A 23,197-nucleotide genomic window follows, 5' to 3' on the forward strand; every position below is an offset into this window, starting at 1 on the left:
GCAGTAGGGTGGAGCAGAAGGGTGGAGCAGAAGGGTGGAGCAGTAGGGTGGAGCAGTAGGACGGAGCAGTAGGGTGGAGCAGAAGGGTGGAGCAGAAGGGTGGAGCAGTAGGGTGGAGCAGTAGGGTTGAACTAGGAGGGATGAAGGACATAGCAGTAGGATGTAATGCAGATCCTATGATGAGGCAGTTTTTATATTCAATAATCATGGCAGACTACAAATGTTGGTTCCATCTGCATTGCAGACCGTGAGAGGGACTATATTTAGAGTTGCTAAGTGTGTACAGACTGACCAACAGACAGACAGAATGTTGGCCTCACCTTTGTCAGAAACGCTGGATGATACAGCATTTGGCACGGCGATCGAATGCTAAGCAGCGCTCCTGTCCTGAAGTAATTAGTTTGGATGCCTGGATGCCCTCGATGCGTTTGAGTAATGCACTCCTCGTCAGAGAGGAGTTTTTATTATGATCTGTCTATCTTAAGTCAATATCCTTACATAAGTTGTGGATAAGCTGTTTGGGCCGTTGGATTTCGCAATACTCTAGATGCTGTTTGAAGGTTTTCTGTACACTTTTGTGGGTTGAATTAGATACCTTAGGGTCCACACACCATTCACTCCCATGATTGAACAAACATGGTCCTAGGAACTCCCATAACGACCTGGACTCTCAAACTGATTGCTGGTTCAGTCATGAATGTTGTTTCATTCATCAACACTGTTTCTATTATTACAAATGAATGAAACAAAGGGAAACTAAAGAAACTGCAAAAAAGTATTCTGCAAATTGCGTTTTTGATGTTGATCTGTTCAACTGCAGTGTATGGATAAGGAATATAGCGTTGAGTCGCATCACACGGCTATGTTAATTGTCTTTCTATTCAAAAGTTCCCTTATCATGATGTATTTTTACATGCAACATCTCTCTCGGCCTTTGGCTCACTGTGTCACAGGATCAAACTGGCTTCTATGTTGTCTGGGGTGCGTCTCAACTCAACTTATTATACATCTGGAAATCGGCATGTATCTGATTGCACTGTTCTGCGCAAAACCAATTGTTCATCGGGCCCCTGGTTAGTTTTGCCATGGCTGGAAAGCATTAAAGTCCGGAACATAATTTGTGAATACTCATATTGAATCACCTCAGTTAATTATAGTCAGAGTTGACAGCGAGAAATTTTTAGGGAGGATGTCCCACAATGCATTTAGTTAAGGTTTAATGGCATCATGAAGTTAAGTGATGTCCATCTCCCGGTCTTCAGGCTGGCTGTAGCTTGTAATTGAGGCTGGCTCCGAGTGCTCCAGTGAAACCCGTGAGATTTAACCCGAAGCCACAGACTCAACTTGTTTGCTGCTTGTAGCAACGCAACGACCCATGCTCCACTCTGTAACGGTATTAAGCCTACCATGCTTCAGGCCGAATACTCTTATTGTTTTCATAAATGTTGTATGATCCACAACTGCAGCTGACCCCCCCGTAGTTCGCTCCTATTCTTCCCGTCTAATATCCAGTTCTCACTCACCTGCTTCTTCCCCTCGGTTTCCGCCATCTCCCTCGGCCTCTGTTTTTTACACTCTCTGCCTCTCTTATTTCTCTCCTCACAGGATTCTTTTCTTGCACCTTCTGTGGTGTTCTCTCCTTGGTGTATTATGTTCATCTCTCCTTCTCTCTCACTCCCACTGTCTCAATGTCTCGTCTGACAGACTGTATCAACATCCATCTCTGTTCACTTACCTGCTTCTTTGCCTTCTTGTCCTCTTTTTGCCATAATCCTTCTACCCGTCCCCTCTTTCTTTCTTTCTTTCTTTCTTTCTTTCTTTCTTTCTTTCTTTCTTTCTTTCTTTCTTTCTTTCTTTCTTTCTTTCTCCCCCTCCTAGTTGTTCCCAGCTTCCTTCCCCCTGTCCCCCCTCCCTCTCTCCGCCTCTCCCCCCTGCAGGTGAGTGGGGCACAGTGTATGGGCAGGGTGTGTGTGTGTTTCCTATGATGCAGAGCTGGTAGAGATGCTGAGTACACAGGTTTGTGACCAGCTTCCAGTGCAGCACCACCCATCATGGTCCATGATGGTCCATGTCAGGACGGGGCAGAACTAGACCTTGGGGTCTGGCTCCACATGTACAACACACTGTATCTGTTGCTGTGTTAATGAAAATTATAATGAGCCATAGACATTTTAATTGATGTGTTTTTGTGTACGCATGTGTGTATTTCTTTAACATCCGGTTTTATATTGTACGTGTGTATGCCAATATGCCATAAAGAAAGAACAGATGGTTGCTGCATAAGCAAGTGATTGGACGCGTGCAAATGTTTGCTGTGTGTGTGTGCGTGTGCGTGTGCGTGCGTGCGTGCGTGCGTGCGTGCGTGCGTGCGTGTGTTTCTGTGCGTGTGTGTGTTAACAAGGACAAAGAGAGAGAGAGAGAGAGAGAGAGAGAAGCAGAGGTGAGAGGGAGCATGTAGAGCATTGGTTCTCAAAGTGCGGCCCGCGGGCCAATGGCGGCCCGCGGAATCATTCCTGGCGGCCCGCAATGACATACATAATTATGTAAGTTACCTAAAAAAACTACTTATTTTTATTATTATATCAATATTAATTTAAACAAAAATAAATGAATAGAAAGAGAAAAGTCGACTCTCTCTAGCTTTCAATCAAATCCTTTTACATTTGTTAGTTTTAATCCGACTCTACATTACTTAGAAAGGCTGAACCTCAGTTTTGTGATTTAGACCTCACTTGACCTCACTCCCGGAGGTCCACGGTGCAATGTTTTTTTTGAACACTGGGATGCTTTTTTTCCTTTGGCGGCCCTCAGTCAAATTTTGGGTTCCTAAATTGGCCCTCAGTTGTCAAAACTTTGAGAACCCCTGATGTAGAGGAACGAGATGCTGAGAGATGGACATAATATATTTGTTTATACGTGTGTGTGTGTGGGTGTTGGTGTTTCCGTGTGCGTTTGTTTGTACAAACACAAAAGCAGGGCAAATACAGATGTATTAATATGCATGCGTATGTGTGCCTGTGTTTTAGTTGGTTTGGGAACCTGAGGCCCATGGTGGATTTGAATAATACACATAATTGAAATTGAATTTTGTCCTCTAGTAGCTATTCTCTAAGCCTTTCACACAGAAAAAACGTTCCCCCAAAAAAGTCAGCTTCAGTAAGATATGCGCCCACATGTAATAGACAAAAGCCAATGTCTTGAAACACATTTCTGTGTTGAGATGTTTTGACACATGCACAGGCTCTGACTGTTAACTTTGGAATTGCCTGTAGCCAGGTAACCCAGTGTTGGGTTTGGCTTTAATGCGTTACCATGGAGTCAGACGTAAAGATATTAGGGATTGTGTTCCGCAGTTCTCTCCGCAGCGGACTTCCAGCTGAGCAGAAGAGCGGGCTGTGCGTCTCACAAGACTTTAACTACGCACTGACCTGTCTGATCAGGATTCAGCTGAGTCAGATGAAATCCTGCTTCAAAGTCTCCGTTGTGTCATAAAGACATTTAGAGAGTGTGTGTGTGAGTGTGTGTGTGTGTGTGTACATGTATGTGTATATATGTGCGTACGTGTGTGTGTGTTGTGTGCATGTGTGTGTGTGTGCACATGCCCCAAATGCAAAGGCCATTGGGGAGAGTGACACACACAAACATACACACACAGTCCCCTGTCTATCTCCAGTTAACCCCACACTGTTTCAGTGTCACTAACCTCTTATTAACCCAAATTGCCTCGTTAGCAAAACGAGACAAAGGAAGTGTTGCTCTCAAAAGAATATAATGATGATGATGACAATGACATTATTAATACTCATAAAGATGTGACCTGGTGTTAATGTTAGAGAAATGTTAGAGAAAACGTTTTTTGACTATATGTGTGTGTGTGTGTGTGTGTGTGTGTGTGTGTGTGTGTGTGTGTGTGTGTGTGTGTGTGTGTGTGTGTGTGTGTGTGTGTGTGTATATGTGCTCACATACACCAGCTGTAGTCATTAGCGGTGCAGGTGGATGTTTCCCATGTGCGTACAATTGAAGGAATGTGTTGAAGAGGCGTTCCTCGTCAAAGTGTCGCGTACCCACGGCACAGAAGAGCCGTCTAATATAAGAGTGTCAAAACAGGTGACGCCGCGCTGGTATGTGTGTTTGCTGGTGTGTGTGTCTGTGTGTTGGTGTGTGTGTGCTGGTGTGTGTGTGTTGGTGTGTGTGTGTGTGTTGGTGTGTGTGGCTGGTGTGTGTGCTGGTTTGTGTGTGTGTGTTGGTGTGTGTGTGTGTGTATGTGTGTGCTGGTGAAGGGAGTGCCTGATGGGAGTCCTGGGGCAGATTTAGTGCTGCTCGTCAGCTCAGAGAAACCTGTGGTGCCGGCGCCTTCTTCGCACCCTCCGTTTGAACACACTCACACTCCCAGGCCAGCATGTGTCGCTAAATCTATTCAGGACCCCTGTACTGTGGCACTCTACGTCCCCTGGGTTTTCATATTACAAGGACTGCTCTACATGGTGTTGGCTTCTTAGGCCCCGTCCACACGAAGCAGATTTATGCGGGAAACCGCATAAGTCTTGTGCGGTTCGGGCCGACCGTCCAGATGGAGCCGGCGAATCCGGTGCCCGAAACCGCACATTTCTGAAACCACCCTCGGAGGTGGTTTCAAATCTATCCGGACCTATGAGGTTTCGTAAGGCCTTATTCGTGTACGGGGCCTTATTCAGTCCTGTTCAGAGATATCACGTTTGTTGTAGCATTATAATCCATTGCATATTGAGAGCAGAAGGAGAAAGATATTGAATCTAAGCAACCCGATTAGTGTCCCCTCCCTCTTTGCTCCCTCCCTCCCTGAGTTCCTGAACCGTCGAGATGTGTTTAATTTCACGGTGCCCAGTGATTGCCAGGTAAAATGCCCTGATTGGTCAGAAATGAGCCGGGAGCTGTCGAAACCGATTTAAACAGAGGTTCTGACAGCACACATCCACAACTGATATCTGGCTGATGGCAGTGTCCTTTCAAACTAATTACCCTCAAATAATATCTCCGCAAAATCCTCCTCGCATCAGCGTTAATTAATGAAACAAGTGTTGTTTCGTTTTGACGGGGAGGTTTGGAGTCACAGCATCACTATGTGTGTGTGCTGCTGATCGTCAGGTGGTTGATGAGCAGGGGTAAAACATGGTGCTTTAACGAGGCGTCTGGGGTCCACCAACGCTCCGCCATCACCCAGGGAAGGAACACACGCTTTGGGCACAGGCTCGGCGTTTCTGGCACCCCACAGCTGAATTTTCTGTAGTATTTTTGTACTTTAAACGGCTTCACAAAACGGCTTTATTAGAGATTGAATATCATCCCGTTGTCTGTGCTGACAATCTGTCTTTGTTTCGTTTTCTTCAATGTCAGACGATGAGATGACATGGACCTCAACAATGCTGTTCCTCTTAGTGCTATTTTAATGTATATAAATATGAGAAACACAAGTTAATGAATGTGTTTTGACCAAAAATTAAAGAAGAATTAGGCTTTATTACACACACGGAATTATGAAGACAGCTGTTTAAAATGTACTTGCTGTCTCAATGCCATGGGGACATTTGCTTCTCTTGGCAGAGAGAGTGAAGAGGAGGAGATGGGTTAGGAGGTTGAAGAAAGTAGGAGCTGTTCCTCGATAAGGGACTCCATCTTCAAAATACACTCCTTGAGGAGATCCATGGAAAATGTACTGGATGAACACTGAAATTTAATTAAGGCAGTTGGGGTATCGTCCCAGGCCGAAGACAGCGACAGATCAACAGATGTTAACTTTCTGCATTACTGACCATTGGCCACTCCTATTTTTAATTGTTTCACATGTCGATTTTGTATCCAAAATAATATCATGTCTTCACTTCCCAGTCCACGAATTGTATGAGGAACATTACTAAAGTGTCTTTATCTAATTCAATACGCAACATTGGATGTATGGCTGAACCACATGGATCCTACACTAAAATAGATTCCCAATTGTAGTTCATCTCAGCTAAAATAATGCTTTCTGTAATCGTTAGACCATTGAACTGGAAAGTACTGATGACGATTACTGTGGTTTGAAGCTGTTAATATAGAGATTAATAATTGAGTGAGAATGTGGGTTTGTGGAAGATATTATCGTGGTGGTTGTGTGGAGAGGCATAGGAGAGCGATTAAAATTAAAATGTGTGTGAGCGTAATGAAGGTGGGGGAGTGGAGAAAGTTTTGAGTGTTAAAACAGCCGTGTAAATATACTTGGGTATAGCAGGGACCCGTTTTTGTCGCCCCCCCTCTCTTGATGAGCATGGGGGAAGCTAAGTTGTAAGGAGAGAACCCGTGCTAACTACTACTGCGTGCTGCATTCCTTCTTTCATTTAGGATTTCATTTCAAACCCTAATCGTCAGAAAGACTGTCTTCCCTCCTACACACTCGTTTGTGTGTGTTTCTGTGTGTGCTTGTGTGAGCATAAGTGTGTGAGTATGTGTCTTGTGTGTATGCACTTCTTTGTGTTGTGATTATGCCTGTGTGTACGTGCTCTGTGCGATCGTGTGTGTGCGTTCACATGGAAGGCAGCGGTGCGGGAAACTATATCGTGTTTTTGAGGGGGCTTGCACAAGTCACGGGAATATGATTTATTTCAAATCAGCTCGCCTGCTAAGAGGCCCCCTTCTCCTCTTCTATTGCAGTTTATTTTCTGTATTGTCAGCAGGCGTGGTGCTGTGTAATGCCTGCTCCATTCATTCACGAACTCTGCTCTTTATTCATGTTCCCTCTCTACATCATCTATTGTAATTATTAGCAGCCCTAACCCTGGCAGAGCATGGACAAGAATGGAATAGCATTGAATGGATGAGAATAGAATAGAGCAGTGTGTGTGTGTGTGTGTGTGTGTCCGTCCTTCATCTCTCCCTCTCTCTTTTATTCTTCCCTCTTTATTTTGGCCTTTAATAGAATATTCTTTAAAAAAAAAAAATCTTTCTCCCTTCTGCAAGGTCCAGGTGTACTTTGAATCCGGCCCCACGTCCCTCGTGTACCGTGGGTGTGAGTACCGCATGTGAACCTGTGTTGGCCTGTGTGCTTCACTGGACACTCGACACAGTCTGTTAAATCAATATTGTATTTTCAGCTGGGCAAGCCCCTGCCTGGGCCAACAGGTTTCTCTATTGTTTTCTAATTCTAAAACACTGTGAGGCCCTTATATCGCTGAAACACCACACTGCCTGATGAGGGGGGATTGAATCCCGGCAACACCAGAAAGGAGGGAATTTAAGGTTAATTCACGTTTGGAAACATCAATAAATGGACAATTTGATGTATGAGGATGAATACAATGAAAGGTAAAATCGTAATGCGGCATTCTGAACATTTAAATGCTGTATTTGACATGGATTATAATGAATACATTTAATGCCGTCGCTTGACCCTTCTTGCCTTCCATTAAACAAGGATGGCCATGCCCCATAGCCACAATCATGCAGGCCGGACCATCAATACTCACCATTACTCCCTCCTGTTGAATCTGATCCAGCTGGGATCGTAGTCTGACTATGACTTTGAAAGTGTGGGAATATGCAGTACCAATAATAAGAGTTATTATTACGCCCCCAAGAAGAAATAAAGCTCTACAAGTACCCCTAATCAACTTCCCCCCCCCCCCTCCCTTTCCCTGAGCGTTCACTGTGGAACGGCAGGGATTAATACAGATGATTGTGAAAGCCAGAGCCTGATGTGCAGGCTTTATTTATCTAGTTTTGTGTTGTGATTGCTCAGCTGTTTATCCCCCATACATCACAGTGGCTGCGTTTTGAGCCCCGTGCCCCCGGCACTCTCTGGCTCCAGATCAGATGCTAAGTGTTCGTGGCGTTGTGTTTGACACACTTGCACGTTTTCCACACTGTTCTCCCTGCAGACCCTCAGGGGGGATTTGTTTTGTGAGGTTTTGAAGGTTTGTTTTTTAACCGTGTAACTTTTGTTGTCCTCGCCGCCTGCTGTACTATAGTCCTGTTTGTCAATCTCTCTCTCCCGCTCTCTTTCTCTCCCTCTGTCTTGCTTGCTTTCTCTTTCTCTCCCTTTTTCCACTTTGTTTAAATCCGGAACTCCTCTTCATGTCTTTGACTTCCTCCCCCCCATGTTTTCTTACTCTCTACCCTGGCCTTCTCAACCCCGGCCCATATGCAGTTTCAGTGGTTTGTCAGCCCAGGTGTCCAAAGTGCTCCAGTGACAACATGATCTACCTGTCCATAATACATCATACTTCTGATGAAAGATTTTGATCAAGCTCTCTCTCTCTCTCTTTCTCTCTCTCTCCCTCCAGCATGTAAGTGTAACAACCATGCCAACATGTGCGCCGTCAACACAGGGAAGTGCTTCTGCACCACAAAAGGCATCAAGGGAGAGCAATGCCAACTGTAAGTATTCGTATATATCTTTATTTATATATATGGATATATATATACACTGTATATATATATATATATATATATATATATATATACACTGTATATATATATATATATATATATATATACACAGGGCCGTAGCACCAAATCCTGGGCCCCTATACTATAGGTACTGATGGGCCCCCCTGCGCCAGGTTGTTGACGGGGGGGAGGGGGGGTCCGGAGCGATTGTTGACAGGGGGGGGGGGCGGACTGGCCAAAGGGTAAAAAAAATTTTTTTTTTTTTTTTTTTGGTCATTAGCCCCCCCTCTGCCTTTGGCCCCCCCACAACTGTCCCCTTTGTCCCCGCAGTCCGACGGCCCTGTATATATATATATATATATATATATATATATATATATATACACACATGTTAACATGCCCTTGACCTTAAAATGAACATTTTGAATATACTGTTACGGTTGCGGGTACAGGCAGGCAGGTAGGACCCAGATGCAGACGGTTTGGGGAGAACAGCACTTTATTTCTGCCAAAGGCTAAGGCTAAGGCTAGGCAAGGAGCAAGGGAACACAGGTGACCACAGAGAGCACGCAGGACCAACAAACCATAGTGACAGCACGAGGAACAAAGGAAAGACAAGGGCTTAAGTAACAAACGCAACGAGGAACAGCTGAGACACATTAGGGGAGGGAGCAGTAATCAACACAGGAGGGAAACACACCAAAGCACGACAGACCATGACATATACAGCTACTACCTAACAGCTACTTCATTCTTTTCCAACCTCTTCAATAAGTTAAAGTATTATTTTTGTTTTCTGTTTGTCTGTTTGTGTCTGTGTGATTCAATATAATTTCTGAATCTGTGCTGGTTGAGTTGGTGTGTGTGTGTGTGTGTGTGTGTGTGTGTGTGTGTGTGTGTGTGTGTGTGTGTGCGCGGTGGCGGAGTCAGGGGGGGATAACAGCCTCTCTTAGGTCCTGATATACAGTGGAATTGCATTGTTTTCCATCTAAAATAGCTGTACGATTTTTCTTCGATGACAGCAATGACAATTTTTACCTCTTTAGCGGTCCACACGTATCTATTATTCACGTTGGCCATCTGTTCCATGGACATATTTAAAGGATACATTGTACATAATTTTAATTCGAAATCTGTTGCAGCTTTTATACCACAGATACTCCAGGGTCTATAGCATATAATAATGGACTGGGTATAATTAAAGGACATCCTATATCATATATATATATATATATATACATATATATTGACGCTACAAGTTGATGTCGGCAGGGTTGCTATGGCCGGTCGTTATGCAGAAATCGGAAGGAGGTTGTCAGTCCTGTGTGTTCAATGTTCGCTACATCACAGCTTTTTCGAAAAGTTTGTTTCCATCTCCTATTTTGCGCATTTACTATTTTTCGCATTTCTCAAAAACCACCTCAAGCGAGCGGATAAACTTTTTTGCAAATTAGAGGATTTTTATGCGAATTTTGGTGTTTCCATCACCGTTTACTGATTCGATACTTCAAAATTCGCATAAAATCGGGGGGATGGAAACGCAGCTAATGAGTGCCCTCTTAATGCCCTTACAGTGCCTCCATGGTTGAAAAGGTGCCTTCTAGAGTGGTGAATACGAGAAAAAGTGCCTTATTGGCTGCCCTTTACATGTGAAAAAAATTAATGGGTGCCCTCTGGTGCCCCTTCATACAATAAATTATGACGATGTGCCCTCTAGAGCAAGTATGTGCCCTTTTTATTTTTTCGCCACTGCCCTTCAAACACTCTGAGTCCGCCACTGTGTGTGTGTGTGTGTGTGTGTGTGTATGTGTGTGTGTGTGTGTGTGTGTGTGTGTGTGTGTGTGTTTTGTGTGTGTGTGTGTGTGTGTGTGTCTGTGTTAAATCTCTCACAACAAGCAAACCTTGGTTAATGTGTGTGCTGTGAGTCCGATGTGTTTTCTCACTAGGTCCTAATAGAGTCAAACTGCAGTGCCCGGTTCGACTGCAGCTAATTGTGTGTTGATATCTTTGAGTTGTGTTTTTCATTTGCGAGCGCACTGAAACATTATTCAGAGGAGCAACTAAACACATTTGGCTATTGTAATTAAAACCTACAGAGCGGTAGCAATTACATCATGCTGATTTTCAGTTGCTGTTCATCAGCAATCTTCTGTGCTCCAAAGTCATACCAGTTTGTGTTTTCCCGAAGGCTTCCAAAATGGTCAGCCAAGAAGTACTTTGTTTTTTAGTTTTATTGTGGACCAGCATCCCCCTCAGGGTGGATGGTAATTCACACAGTTTATTGCTGTGAGTGTGTGTTTGTTTGTGCGTGTGTGCGTGCGTGTGTGTGTATGTGTGTGTGTGTGTGTGTGCTCGTGCGTGTATCCAAACTTTCCACTCTGTATTTATGTGTAGCTTTCTTGTATTAAGCACAACATAACCACCCAATGATTTTCTTTCACCGTCAATTGGTCGCTCACCCTTATAAAAACCCTTATATAGCCCCTTATATATAATAAACCCTTATGGATGACTCTGATGTAGGGCTGGACCATTTGGCCAAACTCAATATGACAATATGTTTTATATATTGATATTGATAATTATCACGATATATATTTAAGAATATTAAAAATTCTCCATTCAGTGTTTTAAGAGTATTCTCCTTCACACAGAACCCTAAAGGAACCAGGGGGTTAATTAGGGTTTATGATGTAACATTATTGATTATCAAAAAAATATGTGTTGCATGTTAACGCGTCAGGTCTCATTGTGGTCCGTTATCGCGCCATAGCCAACAGGTTGTTGGGAACATTACACCATAAAGCTAGCCATGTGTCTTTCCTTGCCAAGGCTGCTTGGTTTCCTTATCGTCCGATGTTGCTAGTCTTATCCATTCCCTAAATGTGCGATTTCATAAGACAAAATTCTGCAGTGACATCAACACGTTTAATTGAACTTCAACATCCCGCTTAGTTGAACTGTTTAGATTGGCTTCTACATAACCACAAGTCTGGTTTACCTTTCATTGAGCTAGGAGCTTGTAGAGAGTAAGTAGCACTTAGGTAGTCCACATCAGTAATTGATGCACAACGTGCTCCCTTCGCTGTTGTTCGACATCATTGACACAACCTCATCATGACTACGTATGACATAACGTGAATAAATGAATCTTTATGTCTACTACTCGACAGGTCCCATGTGCGCACTTTGTGTGTTTTGGCATTTACCTGTCTGTGTGTGTTTGTGTATAGTGGGCGCTCGGTGGTATGTGCGTTTGTGTGAGTGTGTGTGTGTGTTTGTGTAGATACACATGCTTACTTTTGAGTGTTGTCCTTTGCTGCTCTCTGAGCAGCACTTAAGTGGGGTCCCGCTTGTTTACGGTCTCATGTTGCTCCGTCTGCCTCCCTCTGATTGTGTTGATTTAGCTTTAATTGGTCTGCGCTTTGCCAAAGAGCCCTTCTAATTGAATGCTAATTCGCTTCCTTAACTGGAGTGCAGAAAGTGTGTGTGTGTGTGTGATCAGAGTCGCTATGTATTTGTGTGCTGTTAGGAATGATTTCCCCCAGCCCCCCTTACCCTGTTTTGATCTTGCCATAAATGCCACACTTGACCATTGCTTGAACAATTATTAATGTTTAATAATGCAAAATATCTTTACGTTTGATTTATTTATTATATAAGTGAACTTTTTTAAGTAACTTACTATTTTCTTTTAATTCCTTATCAACATAAAGCTTGCAATGCATGTTTTATTAGGCCAAGAGTTCAAAAGATATAAATAAATACTAGAAGTTTTCATCCCACACAAACAACATTTACCATCTATTAGGGTGACCCAAATACCTACTTTCAACTTTCAGCTAATCACTGCATTTGGTTCTGAGCTCATATCTTCACTAGTTTAGTATAGTATAGACGTATAAGTTATAACTATACATAAACGCCTCATTGGCCTCTCGATCGTAAGTCAACGAAGCCACCATACCAGAGAGGTAAAGAGTGGCCTCTTAACGAATTGCAGTAAACATTGGAGCTGCGTTTGTTCTTGATTAAAAGCACTATAATATTTACATATCAACTTACCCGAAATCCGCAGCCCCCCCGCTGACTTTTTTTAGGCTTGGCCTCTTTTAAGACGGCAGCGTCAGGTGGAGGAGGTGCATGCAGCATCTATGTGTATATGTCTATGGTTCATTGTAATACCCTGGAACTTATTGAAAACAGAAACAGATTTGTGTCTATATAATCAAACAAAACGTCCTCAATATCAAACAAAAATAGGACTTTCAGAGAGAATAAAACCCATTGAAGCAAATGAAAATAAGAAAAGAATTATAATTTACAAACAAATCATTTGTTTAATCATGTGACCCTGGTCCTCAACATGTTTGATCATACATATTGTTGTGTACAGTTCCTTCTTCCTCTTGCTCACTGATCAGACCTCTGCCCTCACTGTCTTCTGCACTGACTTTGTTCATTGCAGCCAGCATGCGTGTCGGTTTCTGCGGACACAAACACCATAAGTAGCGCATAGGAGCAATACTTGCACTTTATGAATCTTGTCATACATTTAGTCAATGGGTAGTTAATGCCTAGTGTTAGGGGTGTCCGTGTCCACCAAAACCAAAGCTCACGCTTGCTGCACTGAACAACGTCCAGGGCACTGAGATGTCACTCAAAAGCTCATTAGCAAATGAAGACCCACCCTGAATAAAAACCCACCCGTGAAACGTTTGTTTCATAAATGCAACCAGAAAGTCAGGCAGCGGAAACTTTAGTTCTGGCAGCGTATCTAGCGCACAGTGCGGGCAAGAGACTGATCGGGGAGAAAAAAGCAGAGGGGACTATCAACAAAAGAACATATTACGAAAAGATGTGAAAGTCTAAGATTACATGATTAACACAATAATTAGTTTGCAATTTATATGTTTTTTACTTTTTAAATGTCAATTTGTTTGCTTCATTGAGTTTTAATCTCCCTAAAATTCTTATTTTTGTTTGATATTCAAGAAATGTTGCATGGCTTTATTTACACAAATCTAACACCACATCCTTGCCCTGGTTAATAAATAATAAGGAGCAGAACAGTATTTAGTATTATGAGCCAAACCTGTGTTTGTCCGATGAGGATCTGTTCTGTGTACGGTCCATAAACACAATGGCCTGGATCCTTAACAGGAAGAAAAATACTTATTCTGAGGGATAGTAGTGCCAGTACCAACTTATGTTCATAGTAAGCCATCTTTTAACATATTTCATTTTCATTAACTCAATCTACCAAGTCTTTCATACTTGAACATATGCATATACTGCATATAGTAACTGAATTATTGTATCAGAATTACTTACATTGAGGGCATTGGCATTTAAAAGACGCTCTATCCAAAGCAACTTACAATAAGTACATTTGCACTAAATGGTTATTCATATAAACTACGATAGATCATTTAACATATATTTTAAATGATTCTCAACCACCTCCACCCTTCCAAAAAACATCCTTTGTCCGATGTGTTGGAATATGTTAGATTGAATGGCAAACCCTACCGTGATCTGTGTGAATTAATAAACTTACATCACATTGACTTTTTTTGTATGCATAATAAATCTCCAATCCATTTAATTGTAAGTATTTGCGCTCAACATATTTCTGTGAGGATCTAAAAAACATCTATGTTAATTTCAGTAGACTAGTGTCAACTGTGTGTGCACACCTTTCTGTGTGCCTCTTTGTGTTTCCATCGTTGGCTGAGCATGTGTGCGTGTGTGTCCTGGTGTACATTTGTTCACAGTCGTCAATGTGTATTAGTGTTTCCATTGATGAAGCGCTTCGCCCGTCCTGGTTGTGATTGTGTGTCCCATTAGCCTCTTTGAGCAGCTTTTAAGCAGCTGAAGGGTGGGATCCGAGTACGCCTGACCCCACAGTCCAGTACCATTGATCTGTGTGAGCACTGCGTACCGTACCACGGATCAACACAGATCTGCGTATGTGCACAGCACGAGCCAATCTCACCCTCTGGTGTGCTGTGCTGTTGGAAATCATTTCCAACAGCACACAAATACATAACGGCACTGATCACACACCCACACACACACACACACACACACACACACACACACACACACACACACACACACACACACACACACACACACACACACACACACACACAGACACACATTCTGCACACCAGTTAAGGGGGCGGGGGGGGGGGGGCTTAGTGCAGAGCAGTGTGAATAGCCCACCAGATTGAGCCGTCACCCCCAATGGTCGCCCGTGTTTTTCCTCTTAAATAGCCATAGTCCTGAGTGTGTGTTGGTGTTTTAAAAACCCAAACTACACTGCATTACCTCATTTCAGTCATTTCCGATGGCTAAATGAGTTAAAACCCATGTTTTATTTGAATAATAGAAAAAAAACACATGAGTGGTGGGTTGAGGTTGGGGCATGGAAGTGTTAGGAGCGGTCTCGAAAGTCATGGCGCTGGGCCATCGGAAAATAACGGGTTTGAATTTATGGAATGACGCCTGTCTGAAGATGCTGCGTCCAGAGTGTGACCCCAGAGCTGGACGTCTGGGGTACTTAACGCCTCATCCAACAAAAAAGGGGGTTTTGAGCTTTCTTCAAAGTCTCAATAAAATTACACAGCAGTAGTAGCTATGTTCAAAATCAAATAACGAACACACACTTTTTTGGATAACACCCGAAAAGAAAAAGAAAAATTATCAGTATGTCCAGCCTGTTATTATCACTGGGTAAAGCTTTTAGTTTTGTTTTGCCCATGTTTAAAGATTTAAATAGCTGCTAATGTCCTTGGCGGCCGCCTGCAGAGGAGTATAGAACTAAGTGGCCGCTGTGTCCGTGTCTGACCTTAACGCCGCCGCCGCCGCCGCCGCACAGGGACAGCGTGTACAAACCCTCCGCCATCGCCGGTAACATGCAGTCCTGCTCATAGCAACCTTTCTATTCTTTGCCGTTTCCCTATTTTCTAATCTCTCGCTATCTCACTGTCTGGAGGGGCTGTGGTTTTCTTTTCCTTTCATTAGTAGTCTCTCGTGCAGCTGTTTCTTCCACTCTGTCACTCTCTCCGTCTCTATCTCCCATTATTCTCCATGCATCCTTTTGGTTCTCCCTTCCTTTTGGAAGATGTTGATTGCTGTGAGGATCCCTGGATGTCTGGTCGTGTCAGGTGGTCAGGTTGTGTGTGGGTAGTGTGTGTGTGTGTATGTGTGTGTGCACGTGCAGACAGTGTGCAGACACTCTCACACATACACACGCAAACACACTGAAACACAAGCGCATGTGTGTTTGTGCGTGCGCATGTGTGTTTGTGCGTGCACATGTGCGCTGCCCTCTGGGTAGAAGAAACCATGGTCAGAATGTCCTGCCAAGGGAAATCATTTCTCAGACACACACACACACAGACACACACACACACACACACACACACACACACACACACACACACACACACACACACACACACACACACACACACACACACACACACACACACACACACACGCCCTTGTAGAAGTGAAATCATGCTGCATACTAATGACATTAGTCCTGTTGCTCACTTTCTTTTTTCTTTCTCCCTTTCTGTCCCTCTCTCCTAATTTTTTTCAGGTGTGACTCAGAAAACCGTTACCTAGGTAACCCCCTGCGTGGAACCTGTTATTGTAAGTATTTCACCGTCATTACACTTAAGCTAACCGCGGTGGCCTTCAGATTCTCACATGGACTCTCTCTCTCTCTCTCTCTCTCTCTCTCTCTCTCTCTCTCTCTCTCTCTCTCTCCCCCGCATCCACACACATTTTTCCTACAATTTCCATCGATTGATTCAGTGAAGTGTTAGTTGGTTCATGGGGTCAAAGGGACCTTCCATCTCTGAGAGCTCTAGGAACACACGGGAGATGGATGCCTTCAAAGAACCTATCACTCATAACCTACTGTAGTTTCTAGCTATCTTTTGCAAGCGACATCAGCTAACGATGCCATTAGAGTGTCATTCCCTTTGGTACGGGTGACAGGTCCCACCTGATGTCCAGTTTGATATGAATTGGTAACGAAATTGAAATACTTGGATGCTATGATTTGTTTTCACTTTGGAATATTTCTTGGTGGATTCTGTAAATATGCGACACACAAAGATAGATAGATTTCTTTCTCTGATAAAAACCTAACCCAATGTACTAGTTGAGGGCACCCACATGTGCACAGCCTGGTTGGATCCATCCTTCGAGCCTGAGAGATCATCTCCTTTTCCAATGTCTGGGTCGCTGTCCGCTCTGTTGAGCCTTACCTCTTTCAACACATATAGGCTGACACAGGAATCGTCCTATTACATGTAAATAAACAACTACATTATAATCAGCCATTTTTAAATGGCTGATTATAATGTAGTTGTTTATTTACTTGTTTATTTAGACCATTTATTTTATAAATGATTTATATAGCCTAATTAAAAAATCTTATAAATGTATAAAGTCATACTCCATTTGAACAAGTAGCATCAGGTTAAGGAAAAATAGATTCAGCTCAAAACACAAACATAAATTGGCATTGTTGGATTTCTTTCAGAGGAAAAGACGTGGGCCATGTTCTCTGTTCTTCCGACCATATTACGAAAAACCTCTGTCTATTATCTTGTTCAGTTGGCGACCGCGTTCATCTGATTGGCTGAAGGTGTTGTCTGTCAAGGCATGGCTTCAAAGGAACTGCTTTGGGCAAAAGACCAGACATTTGAAAAGGGGTCTGAAAAGACAGACAAGATAAAAACATTGGCAACTCTCTCACTTTCATTCAGATTCTGTTAAGAATTTAAATAGAATGACCTTAAATTCTTTACATATGCAGACCATATCCATCATTTCTGACGCGTTGACAAACTACACACCGATGTAAGGCTGTACAAACTATTGCTGCACCTTAAACCATTTCCTCCCCATCAAATATCCAGACAACCAGAGAGGCAATAGGAAGCAGACTGAAATGGTGATTCTAGAAAGGGTACGGCGTGGAAAAAAATAAAAAGCCGTTCAAATCGTAGCTATGTTCGCATGGATTGAATTAACCTTTCTCTCTGAGTCCCTTGCACTGCACAATGCACACAATTATGTTAGGCTATCACACTGTTGTTTCTATAAACCAATCACCACTTATGTACGGAACAATATGCAGTGCATCCAGATTTATACAAATTCAGTTCAAAATTAACAAGATGGTGCACGTGTGACATCGCATTTCCGTTGTTAATAACATCATTCTGATAGAGCTGGAGGGAGCGAGAGACGAGAGGTATCAGTTTATTTGCCCAGATGCTAGCACAGAATGAGTTGATAGAGGTGAGGTTTTCTGAACAGGTGCTCGATTCCCTTCTTAAGGTCCATTGAAGGTCGAACTGTTTACTCAAAACAGATGTTCTTTAGTTGGGGTCACACACATGAACACGCACACACGCAGGCACGCACGCATGTACGATTCCACACAAACACACACGTTTTTTCTCTCCCTTTCAGAGGAACTGACTGCTGCCCTTGTGCGGCTCTCAGTTGAAGTTCTGTCAATGTCAATAGCTCTCCTGTTAGAGTGGGCCTGTCATGATCTCAATGAGAGAGAGAGAGAGGGAGAGGGAGAGAGGGCGAGAGACTGACTAACAATCAGGACGAACAGCAGTCACTTCAAATATCCCTTTGATGCCATCCGCTCATCTCGTGGGTGCTATGGATCAGTCGGATATGTGGTTACACGGATTTACTTGTGACGCTGACAAATTAAATTAGAAAACATGTCAGTAATGTGAATAACATGAACAGAATTTGACGTTGTGATCGTGTGTTTGACAAAGATAAAGGCAGGTTTGTTTTTATTGAATGAAGAATGAATTTAAGCGTAAAAAATCATATTTTTCTATGATTTGTGTCATTAATATTTCAGGAAAAAAACTGGTTCTGAAGCACTAGGTGGCACCAATGTCATGCCCTGTCTATGCCAACTGACACACACACACACACACACACACACACACACACACACACACACACACACACACACACACACACACACACACACACACACACACACACACACACACACACACACACACACACACAAACACACACGCACACAGACATTCAGGGCATTTAGCAGACGCCTTATCCAAAGTGACTTACAATAAGTACATTTGTCAGACACACACACACACACACACACACTCAGACACACACACACACACAGATGTTGGTGCACACACACACACACACACACACACACACACACACACACACACACACACACACACACACACACACACACACACACACACACACACACACACACACAAACACACACACACATACATACAAAAAGAGACACCCACACACAAAAAAAAGAGACACACGCCATACACAAAAAAAAGAGAGACACACACACATACACGTACACACAAAGGCTTCTTGAAGCATTGGAGTCGCCCCGGTCCTTGGGATTGCTATGGCTGCATCTCAAGTGTTGTGAGTGCATTTGATGTGTTTGACTACACTGTGTCCTGCCATTAATCTGACATTACCTCCCCAGCCATCGGCTAAATGTTACGCCGGGCCTGTTTGAGTAAGACCATGTGACCGCCTTATGCTCTGCGCTGACATGCGCGTACATATTGACACACCGACACGACCTGTTGACGCACATGCATATAAAGACGTTGGCATTATTAAAAGTCGTGCATCTACCAGCGTCTGGTGCATTTAGCCCTGAAGAGATAGGGCCGGGTTGGGGATAGATAGCATGCTCACTCATAGTCCAGAGAGCACTTATTGACCGTAACCTGTTATCTGTGTTTTGGAAAGTCCTACTCGCTCTACCATTTGGTAATGGGAGGTATTAGATTGTCTATCACATGTATTTTGTTCCATTATGCTCCCAGTGTGCTCACGATTGTTTTTCAGATTCATGACCAACCACTGTTTTTGTTCTTATAAAACTAAGAAATATAACACTAATGGCACCCATGGAGGCTTTTGGAGGCACACCAGCAATGTGCAGCCTGCATGAGGTAGGGTCTGAGAGATTTAAGAATATGGACTTTGCCCCTTCCATAGTGGAACAATCGACTCATCAAATTGACTCACTTTATTCTTTTGGATTTGATTAACGTACAGAAAAATCATTTATTACTTTGCATTCCATTGAAGTTGAACTTAATTTCAAACCAAAAGTGTGAGTGAAGGTGTAGTATTCTCATATCAGGTAGACCACATCGTCGAAAACAAATGGGTGGATTTATCCATTGTCGATGTTGATTGTGGAGTGGAACTCTCTAAACGCTAAACCAAATGCCTGCCGTCATTCGGGTCGGCAAATTCAATTCTGTGAGCTCTACCATAGAAACCATCGCCTTCAGGCGCTCTGTAGCCAGGAGCTCCAGGTATGACTTCAGGCTGGCTTTCCTCCAGACATCTGGCAGTATATGCCGCCCCGGTTCTGCTGTAGAGACTTGGGGTCCCCAGACCAACCAGAGGTTAATAGGCCATGGACAAGAGGTTAGACACGGGTTCAACTGCTGGTAAGCCGGGCCTTATTACCCATGTATACTGAGCTCATTCGGGGTCAGCAGCTCAATGTCACTATAGATTTATGTCTCTGTATACTTACGTAGTTGTTTTGACAAGTATGAAAGGTTATACATGGCTGCTGGTTCTCAGGAATTTTCTCTTGAACTTGTTTCTGTGTATTTTTCAGCCCAGGTCTCTGTTTTCATCCTTTATTCATGTGGGATTCATGACTGGCCATCACTTTACATTCAAGATCACGACTTGAACAGTACAGTCACCTACAAATGGATGAACCAATGTCATCGGCCCGTGCATGTGCTTGTCTGCGTGCAACTCGTAGGACTATGTTTCACCACCATGCTTTGTTTAAATATACTTAGCCGTTTAGGGTTGGCCGTACTCTCTGATCCTTTTCAAGAGGACATGGAACAAGCAATGATATGGCTGGGTTAATGATCTGCTCTATCATACCGCCCGGCCCAGTTGCAACCTTGTTATTTAATGATTTAGCCCCCTGGGCAAAGTCTGCGAACAGCTACAATCTACAAGCCTGCATCGCCGGGGCATCTCTTCTTCTTTTAACGAACCAGTGTCAAATGGCATCGCAGTCAGCTACAAGGGGACGGGGACTCATTAGTGCAGCGCGTCCACGGTGCGTCCCACCCGCTCTGTCGAAGGGGGGGAAACACCAGACCAGTCAAATTAGCTGCTCACCAGTCGCTCGCCCAGAGGCATGCGGGGAGAGGAGTAGCACGGTCGATCGCTAATGAGGATCGCCTGGATACTAAGTGGCAGCGACACAATGATAATTAGTGGACAATGAGAAGCGGCAGAGGAAGGCTGGGCTGCACGCCACGCCGCCCCGCGGGTCACAGAGCGAGGGATAGGCACGGCCGGCCTGCATCTTGCTCATTCCATGATGGCGTTTACTGATTGAACACTTTCATACAAATGTACTTTTTATGAGCGCGGTGCAATTTTTGCGTCCGTCGTATCTGAGTTATATAGAGCATAGTGTGATACAATAGCTACCATTTAGCGACGCTGTCAGCTGTGTGTGAAAGCGTCCGCTCAGCAGTCTGAGGCGCTGCTGGCCTACAGCCCCTTATTAGTCCACAGCACAGGCGTCAGGCCCAGAAACCTCCATTTCTGCTGACAGGCATTGCGGCAGGACGCCTACCCAGCATTAGTTAATTGCAACGATCAGACTTGCAAAGAATACCCTTTAAAGAAAATCCTTTTTGCAAATGCTACGAATTTTAAGATCCGCTCCTGGGTGGCTGTGAGCTAATATCCAGAGCGCCGCATTGTGCATTGTTCCAACGCAGGAGATGGTGACAATGAGGAATCCTAAATCCATGGGACAAAACGCAAACATAAATAAACTAAAAACAAACCTAGGGGGGCCTTCCACTGCATTGAACGCTTGGTAAACAGTGCAGTTAATCAACCTCTCAGACTGGCCTGGCTGTACGCCGTCGGTTGCTTTGACCTCTACCTGTGTCCAGGCTAGAGCTCTATTCCACCCCAGCCTCCCTGTGTTTATTTTGGCATAAACAGCCTTATCTCCATCCCTGTTCCCCATCACTAGGCTGTTGCAAATGCAAAATAATGAGATGTTAACAAGCATTAAATGAAGCCCCCTGCGTGGGGAGAGTGGCGCTGCGACACGGTAGATGTTGTCACGCTACTTTGCGCTGTCTCAGTGTCTCATGGTGGCAACACAAACCAGGAGGAATTTGCAAGAATTGTTTATTTTATTATTTTTCCAAAACAGTCATTTTGTTTTCTCCCCCTACATATTCTCCCGGAGTAGTTTGTTGTCGCCCTAATCAACATAAAAAAATATTAACGCAGTAAGAACAGCCAAGCGTAAACTTTCAGAAATGGCGTTGACGATTTTAATTTCAGCACTCGGAGGTTGTTGTCGGCTTTTGTGCGCTTTTCTGTAATTTTCCCCGGCGAGATGCGTCACCAGGCAGTGTGTAATTGGGTTTTCATTTTTTTGTACTAGGAATTGTTGCAATGGCTTTATAATTGAGTGAGATGAACTTTAAAGCGGGCTCACAATGTTTTCTTAACAGGAATGAAGAGTGTGTTGGCAATGCACCCAACAGGAGTGCTAAGACACATGCAGCCCTGACTCGCAAAAATAGATGAAAACACGGGCACACGCTCGCGTACACACACACACACACACACACACACACACACACACACACACACACACACACACACACACACACACACACACACACACACACACACACACACTCATGTTTTTCCCTTCACAGAGTTTCCAAACCAAAACACTCTGAAGATGAACTGCAGACCCTTATGGGATAAACAACTCGACTGCAGCGTCTTCCTGCCTGGGAGGGAAGAAGGGGAGGGATGGGGGGGAGGGAAGGGGTGTGGGAGGGAGGAGGGGGGGAGGGGGGGAGTGGGGGCAAAGGGGGAGGGAAGGAGTTGGAGATAGAGGGGGAGGGAAGGAGTGGGGGGGAAGTGGGGGGGAAGGATTGAGGGGGAAAATGCGAAAGACATGATGGAGAGGGAGGGAAGGGATGGGCGATGGATGGATGGTTGGAGAAAGGGAGAGAAGGACTAGGGGGGAAAGGGAGGAAGACATTGGGATGGAGGGTGTGAAGAACTGTGGGATATGGTTGGAGAAATGGAGAGAGATTGTGGCGATATGTAAAGTGAAATCCCTTCTTTGATCCGATGCTATCTTTTATTGCGGCTTAGTTTCCGTGAAGGAGGAACAAAACACAAAGTGTTTGTCAAACACAATTAGCTTTCGTCTTGGTGAAGCCCGAGGCCAGAGGCCCGGTTGAGAAGGAGGGGATGTGGAGGAGCGCAGTGGGAGAACAGCTCTGTCTCTCTGTGAGCGAGTGCACGGCGAACCAATGGCTCAGCTGTTTTCATTTCATCAGCGGGACGATAATGGCCTTGGCTTCTTAAACACACGCTGATCTTGGCTTTTAACTCCAGACTTTTAACTCTGAATCACATTAATGCTGACATTTGCATCCAATAACCAGCCAGCTCCGATGGCGTCATGGCCGGTCAAGACCCATTTGATTTGGATTTTTGAAAATGACAATTTCAAAGGGCTTGGATTGTCCCTTATTTTGAAGTGTTAGATAAATGCCTCCTGACGTTTAGCCCTTCGAAAGGTGAAGGGGACGTTGTCCTTTAGAAGCCATGGTGCAGATTCACTTATCACAGAGGACACTACCCCGGGTCAGGACCCCGA

The 23,197-nt window shown here is 44.0% G+C and overlaps 1 protein-coding gene across 1 annotated transcript in view; it reads left to right on the forward strand.

Annotated features, from left to right (window-relative positions):
- Window positions 1–23,197, forward strand: part of atrnl1a (attractin-like 1a) — a 210,591-nt gene that overhangs the window by 84,847 nt on the left and 102,547 nt on the right. Inside the window, exons 21-22 of the mRNA XM_030379517.1 lie at window positions 8,295–8,388; window positions 16,016–16,068. Of these exons, the coding sequence (XP_030235377.1) occupies window positions 8,295–8,388; window positions 16,016–16,068 (147 nt within the window). The remainder of the gene's footprint in view (window positions 1–8,294; window positions 8,389–16,015; window positions 16,069–23,197) is intronic.

The sequence above is a fragment of the Gadus morhua genome, chromosome 15, assembly GCF_902167405.1.
Source record: "Gadus morhua chromosome 15, gadMor3.0, whole genome shotgun sequence".
Taxonomy (NCBI): domain Eukaryota; kingdom Metazoa; phylum Chordata; class Actinopteri; order Gadiformes; family Gadidae; genus Gadus; species Gadus morhua.